Source organism: Macrobrachium rosenbergii, chromosome 27 (assembly GCF_040412425.1).
Source record: "Macrobrachium rosenbergii isolate ZJJX-2024 chromosome 27, ASM4041242v1, whole genome shotgun sequence".
Lineage (NCBI taxonomy): Eukaryota > Metazoa > Arthropoda > Malacostraca > Decapoda > Palaemonidae > Macrobrachium > Macrobrachium rosenbergii.
In genome coordinates, this window is record NC_089767.1 from 16,616,879 (window position 1) to 16,643,172 (window position 26,294).

At 34.6% G+C, this 26,294-nt stretch overlaps 1 protein-coding gene across 21 annotated transcripts in view; it reads right to left on the reverse strand.

Annotated features, from left to right (window-relative positions):
- jar (Myosin heavy chain 95F jaguar) overlaps positions 1–26,294 on the reverse strand; it is a 194,118-nt gene that overhangs the window by 17,077 nt on the left and 150,747 nt on the right. For 6 of the 21 annotated variants that reach the window (XM_067129013.1, XM_067129012.1, XM_067129016.1 and 3 more), the window contains 5 exons: positions 21,407–21,546; positions 20,322–20,363; positions 11,919–12,039; positions 11,524–11,641; positions 4,901–4,966 (listed from right to left, as the gene is read on the reverse strand). In XM_067129013.1, coding sequence (XP_066985114.1) covers positions 4,901–4,966; positions 11,524–11,641; positions 11,919–12,039; positions 20,322–20,363; positions 21,407–21,546 — 487 coding nt within the window. Of the gene's footprint in view, positions 1–1,395; positions 1,423–4,900; positions 4,967–11,523; positions 11,642–11,918; positions 12,040–20,321; positions 20,364–21,406; positions 21,547–26,294 lie in introns of all 21 variants that reach the window. The other 15 variants (XM_067129027.1, XM_067129025.1, XM_067129028.1 and 12 more) reach the window with 5 other exon arrangements.

A 26,294-nucleotide genomic window follows, 5' to 3' on the forward strand; every position in this document is an offset into this window, starting at 1 on the left:
AATGGGAAATACAACACAGTGAAATTTGTTCTGTATCCAATATGCAATTTAACAGTTTATACTAGCAGGTTATACTGATAAAAATCAACATTCATCCTATGGTAAAAAGTGACGTCTCTTAGTCACATGCAGTCTTATAACTCAAAAGAAGGAAAATAACACGAACCACTCAATATGAACTATGTTAAGAGTTTGATTTTAAGCTACTGATGGGCCTGAAAATTTGCAGATTTAATGCCCTATCTCATGAATGTTTTAACATAATGTAATAGCTTTTCCATTTGTTTTATGTAATGCCGTTAAAAGTATGGAAACAGTCCCAACAAATATACTGATGCCTGATTATTCATAGCAATTAATCTTTTAAACTTCCTTTGAAGTTGTTAAAAACAATACCAATGTTGAGGAAGTAGCCCCTCAAAAAATGAAGGACTATACCTTACACCTATTTTTTAGACACCATATCAGATCTACCTCAAGGCAATAAAATTACAGCCTTAGTACTAAAATAACTGGAAAAGTGTGCAACTTAATTCTCCAGCCTTGCAAGAAGTGATTTAAAAGAGTTCTTTCTGAAGTAATTGTTTTTACATACAGCATTTGTCCCTCTAAAAACTACATGAGATGCAGTAACTCAAAGTGCAAACCTAATTTCTCCCCAATACAAACTTTTTTTCAGCTACTAGAGTGCATACCTGCAAGTAATTTTATAATATTCTAATGCAGCTGATATAATGCGATGCATTAAAATCCCTTTTACCTCATAAGCAGATGCTCTATTTTTATTACTGTATCAGAGCCAAGCAGCAACTCCAATTGAAAAATCCCTTAAATGAGAACATATCAGGAACAGCTATATTTAAGTTAAACATAAGCCCAACTACGTCAACAGTACTTCAGAACCAGGCAACATATGTGGTGATAAAGAGTGCATTCAGTCCTAGCTGTTCACCTAGTTTCCCAGACTTGATGTGAAATTCCTACTAAGTCTGTTGATACTATTTTTCTTCCAGCTCTCCCCTTTGGCCATGCGTCACATACATTATTACTGATTTTTAGCCAAAGCATATTTGCATGCACATTTGAACTATCACTGTTGAAAAACTTGTGTCTGATACACTGATTCTTCTTTATAAAGATCAGGATTTGAGTTCTATGCTGCTACAAGGCATAAAATGTTCAACTCTTTAGAAAAACTATGAGCCAATTTCAAAACATCTTGAATGTATTTCAAGTTGGATTCACAAGAAAACCACTAGAGTATCTCTGCACCAAAAAAATTTTGTTGCAATAAAATTTTTTGACAATTTAATGTAACAGCATCTGCATTCACTGCAATAAATGCCATGCATAATACTAAAAGAAAAATCCTAAAAGTATAGGATATCATCTTACCAACGGTGGGTATGTTTGTTTCAAAATCTAAAAGAAAAGAAAGTTGCTTTTTGTAAACATCCTTCCTGAAACCCTTCACAAGCACAGATTTTAACTAAAACATATGCTTAACATATTTTGTATATAAAGGTTAAACATAGTTATTCCGCTTACGCAAAACACAAAAGATATTCATCACTGAATGCATGCCAAAATACCCAATGTTTTGTAAAGATTTTCCAGCTATGTATATAAGGTGTTCATTAAATGATTTCTTTCCAAAATGTTAAGTGCTGAGAAAAAAAAAAGAAGGGTTTTAAATCTCTTCCAAAATAAAAATAACTCAATTCCTTTAGTACTGTATAATGAATTTTCTGCTTTTATATGCATACAATCATTATGCAGTTAACACCTCCCAAAACATTTATCATGAAGTCCCTATAAGGTAGTTCTTGTTCTATCATGGCTTCAAATCCAAGGACCCTCCATTAACATGCCATTACCCAAGCATATTAAAAAAAAAAAAAAAAAAAAGTAATAAGACACTGATGGCAGCAATGAGCTGAAGGTTTACACCAATCATTTTGTCTATCAAACTCATCAGTACGTGCCTGAAAGGTCTTGATTACTAAATTTATTTTTTTGTGTTTTGCCTCCTTGCATTTTATTTTGGAAGCTTTATAACTTCCGTTATTCATGCTGTTATTATTCACACTGGTGTTGTCTTCAGTTTAAACTCAGAGCTTTTACCTTCTTGAATATTTCCTTGAAGTACCCCTACCTACAGGGAAACAGAAACTTTTGGCACATACAAATTTACCTTGGGGAAATCCCCTAACAATTCTATGATGAAACCAAGTGATACTGGCATAAAAAGATGATGACCCTTGGCGAACCTTTTTGGCTTATATTTTCAATAAAATCAGGTTAACATAAGGGAGGGCATGTCCACTGAAATGGTGGGGTAAAACCGTTTGAACACAATCTACCTTAGGTAAGGAAAACGAACAGATAAGGCCCATGGAAAATATTTACATCAAAAACATTTTTTTTTTTCCAAAAAGGAAATGTGGGAACCCTGTTCAGCAAAATCTTTGGCTGCAAAGTTTAAATCGATCCAAAAACCTGAATGCTGACAGAAAGGAAAATACCTTTGGCATGATTAAATGATATTAGGAAATAGTAAGTTGAGTAAATAGGCTAGTCACAGAAACTGCATTACCTGCATTAAACTTGTACAAATTTTAGTCAAGATTAGTGCTGGACAGTGAAAATGCAAATTCTTCACTGTATGTACGCAAAAGGCAAAGGGCAGTTGAATAGTAAAGGAATATGAAGTGATGAAAACCTTAAAGGAAAAAGACAGAGGTCACTACCAAGACACTAAAATTTATGTAAATGAGGTAAAGCTAAAACAAAAATGAGGAATGACTGCAAGAACCTTACACCAACTCAGATGGATGCCCAAAGAAATACACAGTTCAACAACTGGAGACACCTTAGAGAACCACACATAATAAATTACCATATGCTGAAAGTTCCATTTCTTTCACTGACACTGCCTCTTAACAAAACATTCAGGCGAACAGAGTCATCCTACCAAAACGACCAAAGTTTATCCTTAAAATCTTTCAAGAATTTGTGGAAACAATAATAAACAGTAAAAAATGCACCGAAGCTTCTTCAGCACAATCAAGTCTTCTGTACAACGTATAATGCTGTATGAAACTTTCAGCCACGGCTAGTTGGTGGCCTGTGTTGTTGGCACCTATAGCTGTGCCAGATGCACTTTCATGACTAACTTTAACCTTAATAAAATAAAAATTAACGAGGTTGGAGGGCTGCAATTTGGCATGTTTGATGATTGGAGGGTGGATGATCAACATACCAGTTTGCAGCCCTCTAGCCTCAGTAGTTTTTAAAAATCTGAGGGTGGAAGGACAGACAAATAGCCATCTCAATAGTTTTCTTTTACAGAAAACTAAAACCAGATGCTATAAAGGGTTATTGTCAACCGCAAGACTGTGGATTCCTATATACTTATAGCAAACTACTTAGTACACTGACCAATTTTAATATTAAAGAATATCTATTCAAATCAATAAATTTTTAACTCACTCATTCCCTATTAACCTGAAACTTATTACCGTCTGTTTCTAAAGTCCTATTATCTACCTAGGTTCAACATGCATGAGCAGATAATGTGTACATGTGGGCAACATAGCTTGGTAAAAAGCTGTTATCACTATAAGGTTTGATCCCAGCCTGACCTGCTAGTCAATCTGGCTGTGAATGGGTATTAGCAACAGCTGGAATCAAATGGCAAAGGCTAGCACCTTCGTTCCAAAATGACCTGGCAAGAACCAGAAGGCTATCCATCCTTAATACTGTAGTTAAAAGGATACGATGGAATTAATAAATAAATTATAATGTACCACCACAAAATCGCCAAACAAAAATTCTCAGCTTAGGTCAACTGAAACACCCAGATCTGTGAGACTCAGTCTGAAACAAACATACACAAACACACATACACATAGAATGCTGGTTGTACATACATGGTGCAAAAGAAAAAATATGACTTAGCTATTAAAAACAGAAATGGCAATGCATGACTGTTCCTCAACGTACATGTATTTTAATACTAACGTACCATATCTATGGGAATGACTGAAAACTGTTCAAATGCTACATACAAAATTTTAAAAATCTTGGTTACACTGAAGCCTTAAATTTAGTCCTGTCTCATGCATGTTACTCCTGGGTGAGATGGCAGTAGCAACACACAATCAAGTGGATGCTTTTTTCATTATTTATACTGTACAGTACATTGATTCTACAACATACATAATACACAGTACTGATTTACATTTATTCTGGTAGCAGATTTTTACTTTTCTTTTTTCTCTTCATTTAACATTTTGGAAAATAATACATTAAATAATGATAATTTCAGGCACTGAGCAACAAAATTCAAGTAAGTAAAGCCTAAAAAATTCACTATACAAAAACAAACTGAGACACTTGTCCAAAACATGTTTTGTTTATTGTCTGATGAGCATGCCCATTTAAATAAAACAAAAACCACAAAACTAAGAAATAATTAAGATACTCTTCCAGTATTTAATGGCAAAGATACCAAAACAGTACATCGACGAATCTCCAGTTCTGCAGACTCTAGCAAGGGATACAGGGCAATTATATATACATGAAAAAACTTTTTAAAATCACTGGTACGGAGGATAAAACCAGTAAACTAAAACTATTAATCTCTAATCTAATTTAAACATATAATATGTTAATTAAAAGTAATGTTGGAAAAGTAGAAAAAGCTAGAACAAGCGTAAAAAGAATGAAATGACTATTTTTTAAAAATTCAAACAAAAGTGAAAAACCACACGTTCAACCAAAAATATAGCTACACTCTGCCTACAGCTCAATTTATCAGGTGAAACATGTTAAAGCCAAAGAATTGGGGACAAACATTTGCAAATGAAGCATTAAAAGGAAATCTCATCAGTACTACCTTTTGGTATATAACCAACAACTCGACAGACTTGGCCAGACTCTGTCACGTAGGTCATACTGTATGCTTTGTGAGAGAAAAATAATCTTAAATTATAAACAAAAGATTTTCTATGATAAGCTTCCAATGCTTAGATATTAAGCAATACCCACCTTCATCAGGAATTAAAAAATCTGTGCAAAAAAATATTAGCTCAATAAAAACCTTTAGATACCTTCATTGAAAAAATAACTAAATCTACCATGATTCCTTTTAACAAAGAATCTTTCTGGCTTTTTTAAAAGTAACTATTTGTAGCCTCTTCTTTGCTTCACTTTATTCATTTGTAGTTCTGACCTTTCTGAAGCCAAGAAATATGCTAATTATATTTGCTATAGTTACCCATTAATAGCAACAATATAAAATTTCAAAATTCAAACAAAAGAACTTGTGAAAAAAAATATTTCAAGCAAAATCACTTAAAGAGGGTCAACCAAACATTTTGAATTTTTTGCTTGGTCTTCAAGACCTAAATTTCATAATCAATCAATCAAAAAATACAGAAAGTAAAAGTTTTAATATGATTAAAACAGGGTTTGCAACAAAAACTATAAGTGATTTAGATGCTAATACTTGAAAATATAAAAACAAAAATTCACACATTATCAAGTATTGAATAACAACTAATTTCCTCTTATGTGGTTTTAGCACATCAAGCCCATTCTTAATGAGAAATGTTAATGACTGTTGAAATACAAACAGAAACGGTGTTAACAAGATGAAAGTAATAAAAGGATATTACATAATTAAAATCGGATCACAGTGACTCTATCAATGCAGTGTCTTAAAATCAATAATTTGGCTTCCCAATTTAAAGATACAAGACTTATATAGTTTCATATTTTACAATTTACATAAATTATTTAAAATAAATGTACAATACAGGCAGTCCCCAGGTTATGACGGGTCCGGCTTACGACGTTCCGAGGTTACAACGCTTTTCAAACATATTCATCAGAAATTATCTCCCAGTTTACAACACATGTTCCAGGGTTACAACGCTTACAACGCTGATCCGATGGAAGAAATATGGCTACAAAATGGCAGAATAATAAAATTTTTTTTTTTTTTTTTTTATGAAAAACTCAACAAAAATGCAGTTTACTTGGTTTTCAATACAACCAAAACATTACAAGTAAAAGGTTTTCTTAGGATTTTTGATGATTTTTCGATGATTTTTTGGCTTGCGACAATTTTCGGCTTACAACGCAGTGTAGGAACAGAACCCCCATTGTAAACCGGGGACAGCCTGTGTACTGTATTGATAAGTATTGATTTTCCAGAAACCTAATAGTGTAAGGCAGTCAATATTTTTTACATTTATTGCTGCAGACAAAAGAAATTCATCCCACTGTAATACTTTAATGACTTTTATCCACTACAATTTATATTTATTTCTTGGAAGCAATGTACTTCCTTGTTACATGCTGCAAATTACAGATTCAATTTTATTCTTATCTATACTGTATTCTCTATTTTCCTTTTATCACGTATTTACATTTTAAGCTTGGAAGCTTGCTATAGAATTTTAGGGCAATTTGGCATATTTGGTAACAATAATAATAATAATAATAATAATAATAATAATAATAATAATAATAAGGGGCAGAGACCTTGTCTGAGGGTAATTGCATTGAATATACTGTAACAACTGTTTCTATAATATTTAATATATTTAGGCTTCTCTATGCATCTCATAACCTTTTTGTCAGTGTAGCTAACCATATAAGATTGCCTAAGGTTAAGTAAAGATGTTCTGTTGTAGAAGTTTTATTTCCTCTGAGTTTTGACTCATGCTCTGGTAGCCATCCACTAAGAGTTACAAAAAGTGAATGAATTAAGATAAATATTTGACAGCGCACCTGTTGAGCCGCCAACTACAAACCACTTGCCTGCTATACATCTGTATAAAATGTACCTTAATACATTCATTGGATGGCCACCAGAGTGCAAGTCTAAATGTCAGAGGAAATAAAACTAATCTAACAGAACTTCTTTACACGACCTTAGGAAACCCAACATACCAGCTACACACTGATGAAATGGCTATAAAACACACAGAGATGATGCTACACAAATTAATTGCTGCAGAAACAGCTATTATATGCAATAATAATAATAATAATAATAATAATAATAATAATAATAATAATATGTAATAAATCAGCTGAAAAAAATGTGTTTTTGCCATTTATAAGTCGATGCATTGTTTTTAAAGGACTGCATTAACCTAAGAAAATGGTTTTTTTTTTGTATTTTAAGTATAATGTAAGTCAAATCAGAATGGTTGAAAAAGTGAAGAACAAGTGATGCGACTACGAATCAGTAAAAATGTCAGCATGGATGAAAAGCTGAATTAATGTTTCTTTGTAGTTTGGTCGTCTGAACATAATGAGTGTACAATCTGAAGTCTTTGAAGGAAGAAGAGGAAGCTCAAGCAAGCGCAGGTTAGATGAAGTAAAGATGAGGTGGAAGTTCCTTTGCACAGGACACTCATCCTCAATGCAATAATTAAATGCTCAACATGATAGTAACTATTTAGTACAGTTAGGTGCTGGCTAAGAAAAGAGTTATAAATAGGGAAAGATTATGTAAGTGCTCCCAACCGTGAGTATCACCTAACTAATGAAAATCTCCTTTATTAACATTACCACAGATGCTATTGTTACCACAGATGCTATTGATATCTCAATATAAAAAATAATCTAAGGAGGTGGAATAAAGGTACCCCCTTGTAAATAAAAGTGGTTTCACAAGAAATCCATTACACTTAGCCCATTCTTGCATATGAATGGTTTCAGATGCTTTACTCCATCTTACAAGAAAATGGTAGGCAGCCAACAGTAAGGTACATTTATGGGCAGATCCTGTGGTCTCAGGCAGCCAGAAGTAATTTTTTTTAATCTACTGTGGTCTTAGCTGCTATTAGTTTCAGTGCTTTGTTTCATTTTCTTGTTTAAGATTTCCTTTTATTTTTTCTCTAGACTTTTACTCTTACTACTAGGTATGTTCTCCATTACATAACTGGTTCAGTCACCATGAATCTTGATAAATAGTCCCTTTAATTTAAGATTAGTTAGAAATCACAGGGAACTTGACCAGTATAACTGCCCAACACCTGCTGCCACAACTAAAAAGTAATTCTTGACAGTATCATGAACACAATAGTATACTGCATGACAGCATACTCAAGTGTGTTACAGACCAAGGGATAAAAAGGAAGGAATATGAAATAAAATAGTGCTAAGCACAAATGTTCTTCGACGTATAAAGCCTTTTCTATATCTCTCCTCCTAATATGTCCTTCAGCAAGGATATTGTGGATATACAAAAAGGGGAGGGCCCTCTTATGGTGCACAGCAGCTGTGGAAGCCTCTTCAAACTACTTTGACATTTTTAAATGCTCTTTTGACCATATCCTTTCAATAAACGTTAAGATGAGGTTCGAATGAGCATAGCTTTGACAAATACAAACAAATTTGTAGTGAATGGACATAACCTAACCTAACCTGACACATCCAAGATATGCCAGGGTGTGATGAGTTCCATGGATGGCTCAGGGAATTTCCCATTAGAGCCTTTCGTATACCTGTTTGATATACTCAACAACAGGGAGGGGGTGACTTCTCATTAACTCATACCAGACCAAGTATGAGGAGGGAGCTCGCCTTCAGAAGAAGACCCTGCAGGAGGTAAAAAAAAAAAAAAAAAAAAAAAAAAAAAAAAAAAATCCTACAGACTTAAAGAGTCCTAGGATATGGAGATTTTTAGAATTCAGAATTCTATTCTGGTTAACAGCAAGAGCCTGCCAATCATAATAAATACAAGGATCTGTCAAGGGTGCCATGGAGAACAGCAAATATTTTTATACCACACATTCTTCACAAAAATAGCCTATTTCAGTTCAAGAACAAATTTTCTAAATGCTGACTACTATGCACAATTCGAGAGTTAAATCTGATAACACAAATAAATCACCCTGATGATGGCTCCTCTCAAATCCATGATGAATTGTCTGGGGATGTACAGGGTCCAAATGAGTGTCAAACTCTCTGTATGGAGTGCAACACACATTTGGTGCCACATGGGAAAAGTTGAATGACACGGCAAAAAAAATACTGGAATACTTACAGGATGTTGGCAAGGCATCGCCTGTTAATAACTTTTTAATTACTGCCTTTTTCTAATAATAAAAACTAATAAAGAATAAGATAATTTAGTAGAATCTGAAATGATAATGCTTTCAGTTCCGAGACATGCTCAAGAGTGAGGATAATTATTGCTAACCTATTGGTCATAGGTGTGCATGCGTGAAGAGTTACTGTTAGCTACTCTGTTTTGTCATTCTTCACAACATCAGAATTACGGTGCTATATAACTGATGGGTTTGTTTTGAACAACTGTAATTTGCCATACAAAAATATTTACCATAATAACACAATAACACAATATTTTTTGCATCATGCAAAACTAGGAGAGATTGCATTTTCAAAGATGTATATTTCGTTCAATGCTATTTATCCCTGCTTCTATGCATTAAGATGTGTGGGAAAATGAGAGCATATTTAGGATTCTTTATCAAAAACTTTAATTATAGTCCTTTGACTGGTCTGTGTCAAGCTGGTTTTCATGCAAAGATACTCATTTTTGCATAATTTTTAAGCTAAGTTGTTGTAATTTGTCACCAAATGCTGAAAATAAAAATCTCTGCACCTGGCTCTGCTGTAATATTTGCAATAAACACAGAAGGCATCTCTTGCTTATCCTACCCCTTAGCCTACAGTAACCTGTCCCAAAACATTAGGCCAACCTTGCAGTTTGCTTTGACTATCCAATGCACGCAATCCTTTATAAAAAATTAAACTACCATAGTGAATGTCTGAGTGAAAAGTTCATAGCATAGCTGTCATAAAAAACTTTACAGCCTCAGTTATCCTTGGTGGGAAAAAAGCAGTTGTAGAAGTATTTATATGAATAACTTAACAGGAAACTACAATAATAGGCTACTATTAGTATAAAGCAATGAAAACATACTACAGAGAGTAATTCTGTGCATTTCATGAAGAGCATATTGGTGAATTTCTAAGGATATGCAACTTGATCTATAACAGCAAAGTGAGGAATTTGAAGGGAACTGGAATAATTATTTCACAGGTCAGAGTACTAAATGTCTATAAAATTTACACTGAATCTTGAAATCAGATTAATGTAAACTATAGATCATCAGATGCGAGTTTAATACGAAGTAAATCAGAATTCTTGTTAATTTTCCTTTTATGAACAACAAACCAATTTACTATCTGAAGGAAACATGATAGCCTACATCTGTTCTTAAATGCCATCATTCAAGGACAATATGATTGAATGCAAAGACAGCAAGCAAAACCTATTATTTTTGTACCTCTCTCAAGTTGATATAGGTACTGAGACAGGTACTGCACTATATAATGGCTCCAGTGTGAGGTTTGTCTGGACATGCATGTGCAATTCAACTGTTTCACATGAAACAATTTATGACAATGATGAAGAGAGAGAGAGACCCAACATATAGCCTGACAACGAACCTTACTTGTCCCCCTCTCTTACTATCCCAAGTATATTGCTGAATACTGGCCATGTACTCCTTTGCAATCAATAGAATACTCATTTATTACTTAAATATCACTTCATATTTTTACAATCGTGTTTTCACTTGTTTGTTGATGCATCCCTGTTTCCTATCCTTTCTCTACAACTAGTGAGCATTTAGTGTGCATTTTCCTCAACATATGGTGGAGTGTTTTGTTTACTTTTGTGATAAAGCTTTAAGTGTATAAGCCCAAAAGGGTTGCCAAAACACATTCTTAATTTTATTTTTGCTGTCTCTTGCCCTCCACAGTTAACAAAAAAGACAAAGAAACTAGAAGTGATAATTATGCAGACATAATAAATTTAGGAGATGAAAATAACAGCAAATAATCATCTTCAACTTCTAAGGAAAGACCAGAAGTTACAGTAATGACATGGAAAAGAAAAAAAAAGACAAATCACTATTATGTACATTCATGAATGCACAAACTGTGAAAATTGACAAAACACGAAATATCATACAGAAAGCCCAAACAGTTGTGGATCTCTCTCTCTCTCTATAATTTTATAATGTTGCATGACTTAGGCATTAATGCTGTATCTTATAATACTGCATAATTCAAAAACAAAATTAACCCATATAATAATTTTTTTATTTTCATATTTTTCTATGACTCCTGATTTGGCTTGGGAATGTAAAAGTGTCATGTTTCAAGTCTAATATAGTACAATAAACCCCAGTGTAATGAAAACTTTTCTAACAAAAACTATGCTCTGCATACTATACAGAACATCAATAAAAATAAATAAAAATCTGCTTATTATTTTATAAATTTTTCAAAAGAAATTGAAAGGGAAGGGGTTCAATGATGATACCCTTTCATAAATAATTTAAAAATCAATTTTCAAAAAAAGAAGAAAAAAAAAGGATAAAAATTATTAGGTTTTCCGTTCTGAAACAAACATTTAGACTTTGCAAAGTAAACTGAATGAAACAGACAGAGTGAAAGACTTACCAGCATCTAGTACAGATTTTGGAGCACGCTGATTCTCCTCCATGGTAGTGCGCTTCTTGTTCTTTGCTTTCCATGCGTGGTAAACCTTCAATCGGCGATGGAATTCTTCACGACATGCCTGCAGAAAACAATACGTTTCTCATGGCTTTGTTGAAAGTGGCAATCCTTTTGACATTACCTAAGAGACTGACTTTAGCTAAAATTATAACATTCAAATTTGACAAAATAGAAATTCAGTCTATAAAACAGCTTCCAGTATAAAACTACTGTAAATCTAACAAGTCATCTATAGTAAACCAAAACTTCTGAAACAAAGTAAAATGCTGATCAGTAATAAACTGACCAAAACAATTTAGCTAGAAAATTTTATATTTTCAATATGAAAGTTATTTTACCTCTAATAATTCAAGATCACAGGATGTATTAATTGTATCTCTGAGTTCTGCATATTTCCACTTGCTGAGATCGTATTTCTTGTTGGCTGCAGCCTGTCGTTGCTTCTCCACCATAGTAGATCTGGGAGTAAATATTCAATGAGTACCTAATCAATTAGACAGGTTTACATAAAACTACTTTGTTCACATAAATATGTGCTTTACGAACACTGGAGGCAGAATCTTTTTCTTATGAGCATACTGTATTCTATCTAGTAAAATGGGGTACCATATTATAAAAGGAATATAACTGAGCTTCAAATCCAACATGTTTCTGGAAAATATTCTGGAAAAGTCTCAAGCCCCTTTCATTAGCTGTATAACTAGTTTTTAATAAGAATTACCAATGTTGAAGAATACTATTCCAAGACACTTTAAGGATTGGGTACAATTTGAAATGAAATACCATTAACAATAAATTGTTTCATAGCAAACCCATTATTCAAGCACACACTTGGTGGTATTCTGTAATTCTAGACACTTCATTTTCTGTTTAATAGAAGAAATCATCTGCTGGCTAGATAGCCACAGGTCACAAACACCCCAATAGATCTGGATTCTTGGAAAGTACGAGCCTCACTTCTTGTATGTACTATAGCTTACTGCTCAACATACTGTATTTCTAGATAAGGTAATTTTGTTGTTTCATTACTCAAATAAATTCCTTTTAATCGTGCAAATAAATATTCCTTTTTTATATCATTCTATTCCATATGTGTATTTAGTAAAATAGTGAGCCATATGCTGATCACAGTTTTTCCTAGTTTTGACCTCCTCTCCTACTGGTGGGGTTTATACCCCACCCATGATTCAATCAAATGTCTTTCTTTTCCTTCCCCCAATGATTTCTTGCAGCTATAATCTACACAAGAACCTAGAATACATGGGGGGATGTGTATGGTGCAGCTATCCAGCCAGCAGATGATATATTCTTATTTCAAACTGGGAATGAAATGTCTAGAATTTGTGAAGACTAAAAATGTGGGCTAGTGTTAATGATGGACCTATAATGAAAAACTTAACTTTCCAAAATACTACATAAAGTAGTGTAAAGTAGATTCATCACTAAATAATACATAAAAAATTAACATGTAAAGCATTGGGTAAAAAAAAAAAATCAGAAGAAATACTGCTGACATGACACAAAATGGTAATATGGTTGCATAGGTCAATTTCTGTAGCTTTATGTAAAATTTATAAACACGGCAATCATATCAAATACTAAGTCTCTTAATCTTAACGCAGGGACATTATTAATTCTAATGGCACAAACAAGTGACATTATAAATATTGTTGATAAGTACAGAGATGTCACTGTATTACTAAGGAAAATGCATGCTGTGTTAGCAAACTAAATAATGCTAAAAATAGTTCTTATCATGTAAGACATTATGGTATTATGTTACAACATGCTACTCTAAAACTATAAATTCTCCAGGTATTACATCAATAATTCTTGCCACATCAACAACATTAGAAGTGATTATGTTTCACACATAAAGAGTGCATTATATATTACATACTCTTATCCCAAGTATTACTTGAATTCAACAAATTTACTGCATGTGTAAATCAATACTTAAAGCTAAAATGATGTCTTATACATTAGCTTTAAGATAATTGTACCTGCAGATCTTAAATATTTTTGAAGGATTATGCAATATACAGACTTTTCATGTACAAGTATTTTCATCAGTATTATCAAATTTCAAGTCACTGTACACAATTAGTTATGTAAAAAATAAGAATCACAAATTTCGAACAAAGTACTTATCAAAATTATCAGGCTACATACTGCAGTAAACTCACAGTAAAAAAAGATCTCATCTATATGAGGAAAATCTTGCTTAAATCAAATCAACTATATTATGCACACCAAGTCTACCAATGAGTGAATTAGAGATAGGAGAGAATTCTGAAGGTTAATATAGCAAAAATTTTCATTAACAGAATTACTTAGCCAAAGTTACATAATATTAGTCTTGAATGTTATAAGAGATTATACCAAACAGTACTCTACATATATGCTTCACCAGCATCATACATTGTAACCAAATTTGAATTTCTTTGGAAAACAGCAATCCTCCTATAGATGAAACCAGATACAGTAATTTACATAACATTACAGTACTGTGAATAACAATACATATCTGTCAAAACTTAACTGTAAAAACTTAAATGAAGACGTTTCAGAAACAAAGGCCTATCATTAAAAAAATTAGCCTCCTTCCAAAACAGTGTCCCCCTCACAAAATAGTAAAAATAGAAATTAATAAACTAAATCATCTAATAAACATTTCCAAAATAAGAATCCAGCAATTTAATAGAATTCAGACCAAACCAAATATAAATACACAGTTATGTTTCTAACTGCAACCAAATATTTTTTGCTAAAATTCATTTATTATAATTCAGACCAAACTAAATATAAATACACAGTTATGTTTCTAACTGCAACCAAGTATTTTTTGCTAAAATTCATTTATTACAAGTGCATAAAAATGTTCACAAAAATAGTTAGAATAATTAAGAAACTGAAAGGATAAAGCAGGCTATTACATAAAACTGCAACTGTAAATTTTTCCAGGAAAAAAATTAAGATCTAAAATTTTCAGTTGATTAAATTACATGATCATTTAGTAAGATCCCCAGTCCTCTGATAATGATGATGATGATTAACAAAAATAAGTAGATATATTACAGAAGAGTTATACCTCATTTAGTTACTGAAAACCTACCAACAATACAAGTCAAATGTCTAGTGCAAGTGAAAATCTGTTGAGTTCACTGTCAAAACCTGGGATTACAGGCTACTTCAACATCACATGATGACAGCCAGTAGGTTGCCTGCAATTTTTTTTTTTTATTCCCAGTGGTTCCTCTATGTTTTTGACACCTGGTAAAATTCTAACCTGGTGCTGTAATTTGACACACTGTAAAATTATCATATTTTCCAGCATAGAATATGCTCGAAACACACCCTTGAAAATGCACCAGAATTTTTATTAGGAAATTTTGTAAAACGCAAAACATGAAAATACAGTTGCACCACTTCCATGAGTTGATGGCTTTGTTTTGGTTGGTACACTGTGTGCATTTGGCATCCATACTCCTTTTATCTTAAGGCTTAAGGAGGATTAGTAGTCCAAACAGTGTTAACTTTGCTGAAAAAATGGTAATATCAGAGGCCTTATACTGTATACTAGGAATAACTATAGCTAGTCAAAATTTTGTTTAAATACCTCTAATTCCAATGGAACTTTTTCTCAAAGTGAGGAATGACAATGGAACTTTTGCTCAAAGTGAGAATGAATGATTTTATCATTAAACTTAGATTTTGGCCTCCACAGAAAAAACTTGGGGGAAATATTTATCTGTTAATGCCTAAGGCTATATGAAACACAGTGAGCGACAAAAGTGTTTCCTATGTCCCCTACAAAAGGTCTAAAATCCATGCAAAACAAAGGGAAATTTCCCCTTAGCGAGTTCTCAGAATCAAAGACTCACGGAGGCTCATGTCTTTGTTTTATAATATTTTCATGGAAATTTTACTCAGATATGTTATAATATAATATTTTCTAATCAAATTTTAGAGCATTATTAGGATAGCTGCTTTAATTTTGAAAACATTTTCATTGTGTTCATTAAAACTCTTACATTACCTCTTGTGGTAAATGATTTTGGATTTTTGCATATGTAATAGGCGAATAAATTTCAAAATGAAAAAAAATCTTGGGGTTTTTCTTTTTATAATTTCATTTAAACTCTGTTTTTTAAAAACGGCGCTGCCTAATACTGGCTATATGTAACAACTGAGATTTTACCCACCCATTGCAAGTTGCTTCATTTATATGATTTACAAAGGTACTTTCACTAATTGTTGCTGAGCTTTACTGACAGACTTTCCATATGGTAACCTAAAGACTCCTTGCCATTAACAATCATAAATACCACCTCACATACAATTTACCTTTATATATCTGTAAGTGTTCATTTCATGATTCCAGCTTCAAAGCCTAAGAACACCTAAACTTATCAAATGTTGTAAGTTGCTTTACAACTGTACTTTTTTTAAAGAATAATTTGCATCCAATACAAATGAGTATTTTTATTTTAAATGAATATTACATGTCAAATCTCATAAAATATATCAAACTGCATGCATGTATTAAGAATTTAATTTTCTACATTCAATCATCATTATACAAATCCTTTACTACATAAACTTTATATTTTTTTATTTTTACAGAACACCCATTTTCTTGAAGTTCACTAAGAAGTTATTCTCCTGTAATTCCAGGTTATTGAATTATAAATAAAAATCTAAGACCTATCTCTATTATTATTTTAACCTTATCATTTAATGACATATCTTGGATTAAAGGATAGCCTACTGACTCTCACAGGACATGAAAATTTAAAGAGCATCAAATAAAAGAACTTTAAATACTGTATACAAGCAGTCCCCGGTTAACAGTGGGGAGTTCTGTTTCCAGCTGAGCACCACTAACCAAAAATCTGCGATAATAGCGCTGATAAATTGCTTAACAGTGCTGATAAATCACTTACCGACGCTGATAAACTGCTTACCAACACCAATAAACCGACGCAGATAAACTGTTTACTGGCACCAAAAATCCAGTTAACAATGTCACCAGCCAAATGCCTTAACACTGAAACACTGTTAACCGATGCTGCCGGTCAGCAGGGACTGCCTGTATAAGTGACAAGACCAAACAAAACAGATAAAAAGATAAAGATTAAAAGAACTGCCATTGTGGGCAAAATGGTAACTGAATGAGCCTTTAGTACCACATACAGGGTACAACATTAAGCATACTGTTGGATGAACTTCCTCATGGCTGGCCTCATCCCTGGCCATCAGAAATTTTTTTATGGCACATTCATTTACAAATTCCCTGCATTTGGGAACTCAGAAAAGCAGCTACAATACTCCTGACACCAGTAAGCCCCAAATCACATTATACTGTGCTACAATATAATATACAAAAGTAAATCTGAGGCCACAACCCCTTTCACTCAAAAAATGCACAGCAAGACTTCTCAAGCCTTTCAAGAAAAAAAACACATCTTAACTAAAACTTAAATTCACAACATGCAAATATAATGTGATTGCTGTGATATTAAACCTAAGAATTGCAAGTGACTGTGCAAAAAAGTTTTCTTTCCAAAAAGATTAAATGAAATATGTACTATAATACAGTGCAATTCATTGAGCACAGTGCACTAAGCAATTTCAATGGGGAATTCAAAGAGGAAGGAGGATACCTTAATAGTCTAGAAATTCTGAGCTAAATCAAACAAATAATACAATTTTGAGTGGCCAGAAAGACCATAATTTAGCTTAATTTTCTTTAAAAATTAGTATGATGACTTTTTCATGTCTTCTTCTCAATTCTTCCTGTATGATAACATTAAAATTACATTTCCATGTAAACTGTAAAACTGCCATTTTTCAAAAACAACTGATTATTTTCATTTCATTCAAACCATTATTTTTAAGTCTTTTTATGCATTTTCATGTGGCACCCAAAATCCAAGACCCCTCTTTCCTCTGTGGTAAAAAAAAAAAATCAGCTGCTCTCACAAGTTAGCTTGTGCTCATAGTTCCCCTGGTCCCCAGTGGCTAGCTGTCACTTCCTGAGTAGTCTGATATAAGTGCAAATGTTTAGTGGGGTCAGGAGGCAAGCAATTTGGTTTAAACTAATGGGTTTGTGTGAAATGCATTCATGGTCTTGAATGTCACTTTGAAGCAGTTCATTTTAATTAAGCGTGCACTACCTGGATCCAAAGGTATCCATTACTCACTTACCTCAATTTTTGTGCAGTTTCCTGATAAGGCACTGAGATAAGTGGGGCTGAGAACAGGGACTCATTGCATGATTATTTGGTTTGCATGCAAAATTAACTAGTTTTGTAATACATAAACCCAGTTTGTCTCATCATTACCCAAAAATCATATGTTCCTGAATTACAATTTAGGTGGGAGGCAGAAATATTGAATGCCCCAAAGTGTTTGCTTATACCTTTAGGGTCAAGAAGACCACATGAAACAGTCATTAGCCAAGGGCCAAAGAACTGATAACTCAAGAGAGGTGCTCACAGAAGAGATAACCAAATAATGAAAAGCAAGGCACTTGTATCCGGTAAGTCTCTTCATATTCAGCATAAAAGCACAGTTACCATTCCCAAGAAACTTATGAGACAACATCTCTGAGTTCACCATGAACAGTAAAAGTGGAGTTATCAAATACTGTAAGAAGAAGAATCCCTGGCATCTTCCCCCAAATGTAATACTATATACACAATACTGTTCATAACTGATACAACCCATCAATTACGAGTGATATCTCTTACATAAGATCTCACAGAGCAACAAAAGAGGCACTAATTACATAGAATAGTACTCTTGCCTGTTCTGCTCTGCATTTGGCATATTAAAGTAATGTCTCAGAATGGATTGGTCTAGCTAATACAGGATCGTATCCCTCACTACCTGCTACCTCGACTGCCTGTAGAGGAACAACCAAAAGTTGTTACCCCTGTAATCACTGATTCAATAAATAAAGCAGAAGATTCCCCTTACAACTCATTAAAAATATACGGGAAGAGAGAGCAGACAGGGAATGGATGGTGTAGGGTACTATGGTGCAATGCTGTCTAATTGTCATTTTGGTCTTCACTATAAAGTTAGATACAAATGAGTTCCACCAATGTCCAACCTCTAGTAGAAAGAACATTTGTATCAGAGTGAGCGAAGATGCTGCCTGAAATAGTTTCTAGTTAGTTATCAACATGTATCATGTCTATAAATCATTACCATTATGAACAAGTTTGCTTCTCATGAAAGATCTTCGTTAGTCTCCATTCTAGTTTAAAATATGAGAAATGCTTTTTATTGATACCAATTGCTGACATTATTTAGGCGTCCTGGTAAGACTGGAGGACTAAGAAAAGGTCACAACTGAGAGGTTTCAGCAACCCTTAAGGAACTGAACTTTCCGACCAGCTTGATGAGCCTCCAAAGCAGCACTGAAGAACCCACACCTTGTCCATAAAGCTCAAATATCTGCGAGAGGGCAGACCTATAACTCTTAATGGAGATGGAAAACTTCTTGCATAAGGAAGAAAAAATGAAATCCACAACTGCTGTAATCAACAAGTTGACTCAGTCACATCCCTTTCACTGCACCACAAAAATAAATACATAAATAAATAATCACACTCCAGACATTCAAAATAATCTGTTAGACCTTACTCAACATAAAAATAACAGATCAAGTGCATGTACCCCTAAAATCTTAAATCTAGGCACATACTGTAACATGGAATACTTAACAATAACATTTAACCTGCATAAAATCAAACATAATATAAGCAATCACAAAATAATTCTGAAACTGAAACTGAAGAATTTACAACTGGCACACTTTAGCAGCAATTAAAGGAATGAACTTGCCAAAACAGATATGAAAACCCTCAGCCAGTGTGAGGATGCAAACTTCAGTTGAGGTATCCAGCTAAGAATCTGATGATTAGCATCACAGCACAATGGGGGATGATATATAATCATACAGAACTGAAATAGGCGAATAAAGAATACAGGCAGTTTGTTGGCAGGCATTCCGTTCTGACGGCGTGACAACCAAAAATCAGCGAATTTTGGTTATCGGCGACTCTGTTAGGTATGTATTGGTGCCGATATGCGGAAATTGGCGATTTTCGTGACTGAAAATTGCTGATTTTCGTTGCTAGAGAAGCCCTGTAAAACCGGATCGCCAATATCAAGCCCACCAATAACCTGGGACTGCCTGTACTTGATAGCAATTCTTAACAACTTGCAAATTCCAAGGATTGCTGTGAGTTGTGAATCAATCAACAGATGTACATGAAGTGAGACATTTAGCCTTTAGGGACCTGGGGGAGCTGTATGCACATGAGCCAGCCTACTGGGAGCAGCCAAGCTTATTTTTCTTCTGCTAAGGATGAAGTGTCTGGAATTTTGAGTGACACACAATTACATAAAAAGGCTATGCTTGAATTAATGGGCTTGTGATGAAACAGATTTCATAGCATCAAGTTAATCTCAATAGCAAAAGACATACTCTGAACTGCACTCATAATTACAAATTAAAAACAGGAAAATGAACTAAAACATTCCAATAATCACCTCCTTCCTCTTTGGTTTACTGTGAAGTCATTAACATTACTGTACAAATGCATAATACTTGGGACAAGAAACAAAATAATATAATGGTGCTACATGGTTATTGGGTAACATCAAGCGCAAGGAAAAAATCCACGGCACAACTAGTCAAGCCATGACACACACACGAGCAATACCTTTTCAACTTCAATAATTGGCTGCTATCTCCATTAACAGGGCTGCGGGAAGAGGACATGTTGGGTGATGCATCCTACAATTAAGAGTACATGCTTCTCATAAAAGAACTTGGGTGTTTCTACCATAGTGAGTAGCTTGTGACATTGCTAAGCAAATAGAATCATGTACCAAATTTACACAAGCTAATTCAAGTGTTAAAACTCATCTTTGGAATCAAGTTAACCTGGCTGCTAGCAAAAAGTCATACAAATGTAAACTGATTATCAGCAAATTAAGCTTTGTTCTCATGGAATTGGTTGGCGAGTCAAAAGACGTTTAGACTTCTTTAGTTCTAATCTAATTTTGAAAAGTCAAACATTACTACAAGTTATATTTCAAATCATTTGTTGACTATAGGCAAGAAACAGGTTTTGCTCATAGAAAGAGGGCATGACAATTTGAAAAGCACAAGCTGTTCAATACATGGCTAACATGTGGTTAGATCAAGGTAGAAATCAGATACAATTCACAGACACTGAGACTTTGGCCCCTCTATACTGTGTGTTAATATGGAAAAATAAATAAAAAAATTAAAACAATCATCTGTCTTATTTTAAGAGTGAGAAATTTTTTTTAGCTCTACCTAGGTCACTTCTACCCAACACTCAATGAATGAAAATTTTCATACAAAATTCAAAAAGACAAATGAATTATGCCAAATAAATCCACTACACACCTCACTTCCATTTACGTAAGAGCTGAAAGTACTGTACCTAGGAAATATTTTTGTTGAAAAATCAGGAGACAAACCATACTGAATGACTACAGTTGTGATTTTGTCTAAATAAAAGCATTAAACCTTGAAAAACAAGCAATACTTATAGATTAAACAATAAATGATAATGATTTTTCATCTTTATCATTTTCATAATATTAACAATACAGCGCTTTAGCACTAATTTAAGTAATAATGACAACAATTCTGGCAACTGGCAATACAAAGTATCAAACTCCTATGATAAATTTAATATCTACATGTCTCTTTATGAAAACTACCTGAAATTTTTTTACCTGCTACCACCATAGCTTTATTTTTAAGACTAACCTTTTAAGCGAAGGAGTGATGTCATCCACACCAGAATTCGTTTCATTTGCTAGACGAAGTGCAAGTTCATGATCCCTCCTCTCTTGTTCTTCCAACTGGGCAAGATGCTCAGTCTCTTTTGCTTCCTTCTCCAGTTGAATCTACAGACAATTACAAAAAATTCTTTAGCAAAATCCATATGTGACACTTCCTATTCAAAAAGCCAATCTATTCCCCATAACAAAATTTTAAAATTTCACTGATAACTAACAGGACTACATTCGACCCTCAGTATTCGCGGGGGATGTGTACCACTACCCCATGTGAATAGCTAAAATCTGGGAATACTTAAAACCTGTCTAAAAGCACTTATAACTGCCTATTTTGATAGTTCAAAACACCAAAAAACCCTCTAGAAATGCTTATACAGGCAGTCCCTGGTTAACAGCAGGCTCAATTAACCCTTAAACGCCGAGCCTATATTTACAAAAGCGTCTCCCGTATGGCGGCGCGGTTTGAGAGTTAGTGCCGAAGCGGAAAGAAAGTTTTTTTTTAAAAATCACAGCACGCTTAGTTTTTAAGATTAAGAGTTCATTTTTGGCTCTTTTTTTTGTCATTGCCTGAAGTTTAGTATGCAACCATCAGAAATGAAAAAAAAATATCATTATCATATATAAATATTGGAATATATGACACTGCAAAACAATAATTTCATATATAATTGTATACAAATGATGCTGTGAGCAAAACGGTTAATGCTAATGAGTTATTTTTTTTATTGTATTGTACACTAAATTGCAAAGATTTTGGTATATAACAAATTGTAAAACAATCAAAGCAACACAGAGAAAATATTATCACAAAATGATACATGAATTCGTAATGCACAGACGTAAAAAAATGTTTTTTAAAAAATTCACCATAAATCAAAATATTGTGCTAGAGAATTCCAATTTAATGCAATTTAATGAAGGTAAATGATTGAATATTACTAGAATGTAAGAGTTTTAGCTTACAATTGTGTTTTTTGACCATTTCAGTCAAGTCAAAGTTGACCGAAGATTGAAATTTTGGCACTTATCGTGATTTATATGAAAATATTTCAAAACTGACAAAAGCTACAACCATGAGTTATTTTTTGTTGTATTCTACATGAAATTGCGCACATTTTCATATACAAAACTTTATGTAACGGCTAATATAAAACGGTGCAAACATTACGACAAAGTGACTAAAGAATTTCTGAGATTTTCGGCCGAGTTAGAGCGTGCGGATGTAAGGAAACACCATAAATCGAAATATTGTGCTAGAGACTTCCAATTTGTTGCAAAATGAAGGTAAATGATTGAATATTACTAGAATGTAAGAGTTTTAGCTTACAATTGTGTTTTTCGACCATTTCAGTCGAGTCAAAGTTGACTGAAGGTTGAAATTTTGGCACTCATCGTGATTTATATGAAAATATTTCAAAACTGATAAAAGCTACAACCATGAGTTATTGTTTGTTGTATTCTACATGAAATTGTGCACATTTTCATATATAAAACTTTATGTAACGGCTAATATAAAACGGTGCAAAAATTACGACAAAGTGACTATGCTTGAATATTACTAGAATGTAAGAGTTTTAGCTTACAATTACATTTTTCGACCATTTCGGTCGAGTCAAAGTTGACAGAAGGTTGAAATTTTGGCACTTATCGTGATTTATATGAAAATATTTCAAAACTTATAAAAGCTACAACCATGAGTTTTTTTTTTTGTAGTCTACATGAAATTGCGCACATTTTCATATATAAAACTTTATGTAACGGCTAATATAAAACGGTGCAAAAATTATGACAAAATGATTAAAGAATTTCTGAGATGTGTCGCTGATGCTTTCTAGTGGGAGAAGAAAGAAATTCGTGCATGAGCAGCTGGATCACGCTTGTAAACAAAACAACAGCGAGATCCGTGAACTCCCAGCATCCCTCAAGGCGCATGATTTAAAATTTTTCGCAAACTAGGCCTATAAATATTTTTCCGTGAATATTTAAAAAAACTTTTTGTAGTCTACGTATTTTACGTCCACTCGGCACCCGACAGACAATTTTCGTCAACGTAAAATACGTCCAGTCGGCGTTAAAGGATTACTGACGATATGGTTTTATGGCGCTTGTCTAGCGACGAAAAATGACATTTTTATTCTAAAATAATGTTTAACACATACTTACCTGTTAGTTACATATAGCTTTAGTCTTGACGTCACGGCAAAATTTCAAAACGCATGCAGCGCCAGTCCGAATATCGGGTGATCGCCTTACCTGCCCTCTGTCGGGTACTAGGAACTATTCCAACATGCTTCAGAATAATTTGCCTACCTGTCCCCGTGGGGAGGAGGGTGGCTTTCATATATGTAACTAATAGGTAAGTATGTGTTAAACATTATTTTAGAATAAAAATGTCATTTTAACACATACAACTTACCTGTTAGTTACATATAGCTGATTGACACCTTTAGGAGGTGGGGCAATGACAGCTAAAAAGAGTTGTTGGAAACATTAAGGTTATTAATGTAGAAAATTTCTTAGTTCCTCACCTGCTAAGGTAGCTGATTCCACAGTTACTGCCTCAGTAACCTGCATCCTCAGAGCAACCGCGGGTATAATGACCTGGTCGCAGATTGCTTAAGCTGGGTATCAGTCACCTAGGACATGGCCGTGACAATACCACAAGTATGCCCCTGCTCAGGCGCAGCACAAACATCATGAATTACAAAAGGGGTCACCCAACACCAAAGAAAAAGTATAACCATAAAAACTAAAACCAACTGTGGGGTAAAACTAACCAACACTTACCCTCACAGACAACCGTAAAAACCTTCACACTCCAAAAACAAGTAAGTAAAGGTAGGTTAATCCTCCTTACCCCTTTACCCATTACCGTGCAGATACAACAAAAAGGGCCCTAACGTGCTGCACTCACAAACAGTCTGCACTTTAGTAGAGATAATGCAAAGCAAATACAGACTTACACCTCCAGTAGGTTGCTTGCACAATATCTTGAAGGGAGAGGTTCCTTTTATAAGCGAGAGAAGTAGAGATAGCCCTCACTTCGTGAGCCTTCACTTTACACATTTTCAAATCATTCTCTGAAATATTGGAGTGAGCTTCAGAAATCAGATCTCTAATAAAAAGGACATGGCATTCTTGGACATTGGTCTAAGAGGGTTCCTGACCGAACACCATAAGGAATCTGAAGGACCCTAATATCTTTAGTCCTTCGCAAATAATATTTCAAGGCTCTGACTGGGCAGAGGAACCTCTCCTGCTCCTTACCTACCAATTCCGACAGACTCGAATCTCAAAAGAGCGAGGCCACGGGTGCGAAGGGGTCTCTTTCTTGGCCATAAAAACAGTTTGAAAGAACAAATTGCTTTTGAAGCAGAGAATCCTACTCTCTTATCCAAGGCGTGGATCTCACTGATTCTCTTAGCTGTAGCTAACAAAACTAAAAAGAGGGTTTTCTCGTAAGATCTCTTAAAGAAGCAGAATCCATAGGTTCAAATTTCTCAGACATAAGCCACTTCAGGACTACATCAAGATTCCACGAAACAACTTTAGCATCTGACCTCTTAGAGGTACCGAAGGATTTAATAAGGTCCGTTATATCTTGGTTATTAGAGATATCCAAACCTCTGTGACGAAAAACAGTAGCCAGCATGCTACGATAACCTTTAAGTGTGGATACAGAAAGGTTCTTATTCGAGGAACAAAAGAAAATCCGCAATCTCGCCACCGAGGTTCTGGAAGAGGAAATGTCATGATCTTTGCACCATGAACGAAACATATTCCACTTGGACTCATAGACCTTGATCGAAGATGGTCTTCTGGCTCTAGCGATGGATTGAGCCGCTTTCTTCAAAAATCCTTTGCTTCTGAGTAGACGTTCGATAGTCTGAACGCAGTTAGCCGCAGACTTGACAGGTTTTCGTGAAATCTCCTGAAGTGGGGCTGTCTGAGTAAATCTACTCTGTTTGGAAGGCTCGAAGTCGATCAAGAGATCCATGAGAACTGGGAACCAATCCCTGGAAGGCCAGAAGGGGCTATCAACGCCATCCTGGTGTTGGAGTGGTGCTGAAATTTCCTCAACACCGCACCTAACATCTTGAACGGCGGGAAGGCGTAAAGGTCCAGACCCACCAATTCAGTAGCATTGCGTCCGTCTGGAAGGCTGCTTGGTCCGGGACAGGAGAGCAGAAGATTGGGAGCCTGTTCGACTTGTTCGTCGCGAACAGGTCTACCAGAGGTTGACCCCAAAGTCTCCACAGCGACTTGCACACTTCTTCATGCAAAATCCACTCTGTGGACAGAACCTGGTGCTTCCTGCTCAAGGAGTCCGCTCTCACGTTGAGGGCTCCTGAATGAATCTCGTTAGGAGCAGAATCTTGTGCTTTTCTGCCCACAAAAGGAGGTCTCTTGCTACCCTCGCTGAGGGAGTAAGAATGAGTGCCCCCTGTTTCTTTTATATAAGACAACGCTGTGGTGCTGTCTGAATGAACCAGAACTGTTTGTCCCTGTACGAAAGGTAGGAAGTGTACGAGACTCAGGTGGATTGCTTTCAACTCCTTCTTGTTGATGTGCCATTCTTTTTCTGTCGCATTCCACAAACCTGAAATTTCTTTTACCCCCAACGTCGCTCCCCATCCTACTTCTGACGAGTCTGCAAACAGTTCGTGGTTCGGGTTCGACGGAAAAAGAGAGAGACCTTTCTCTAATTTTCTTGATCTAACCACCACCTTAGATCCTTGATACGGTCCGAGATTGGAAAGGAGAAGGAGTCTGGAAGTGTTTTCCTGTTCCATTGCTCCCTGAGGTAGAATTGAAGGGCCTCATGTGAAGTCTCCCCAGGGAGACAAACTTTTCTA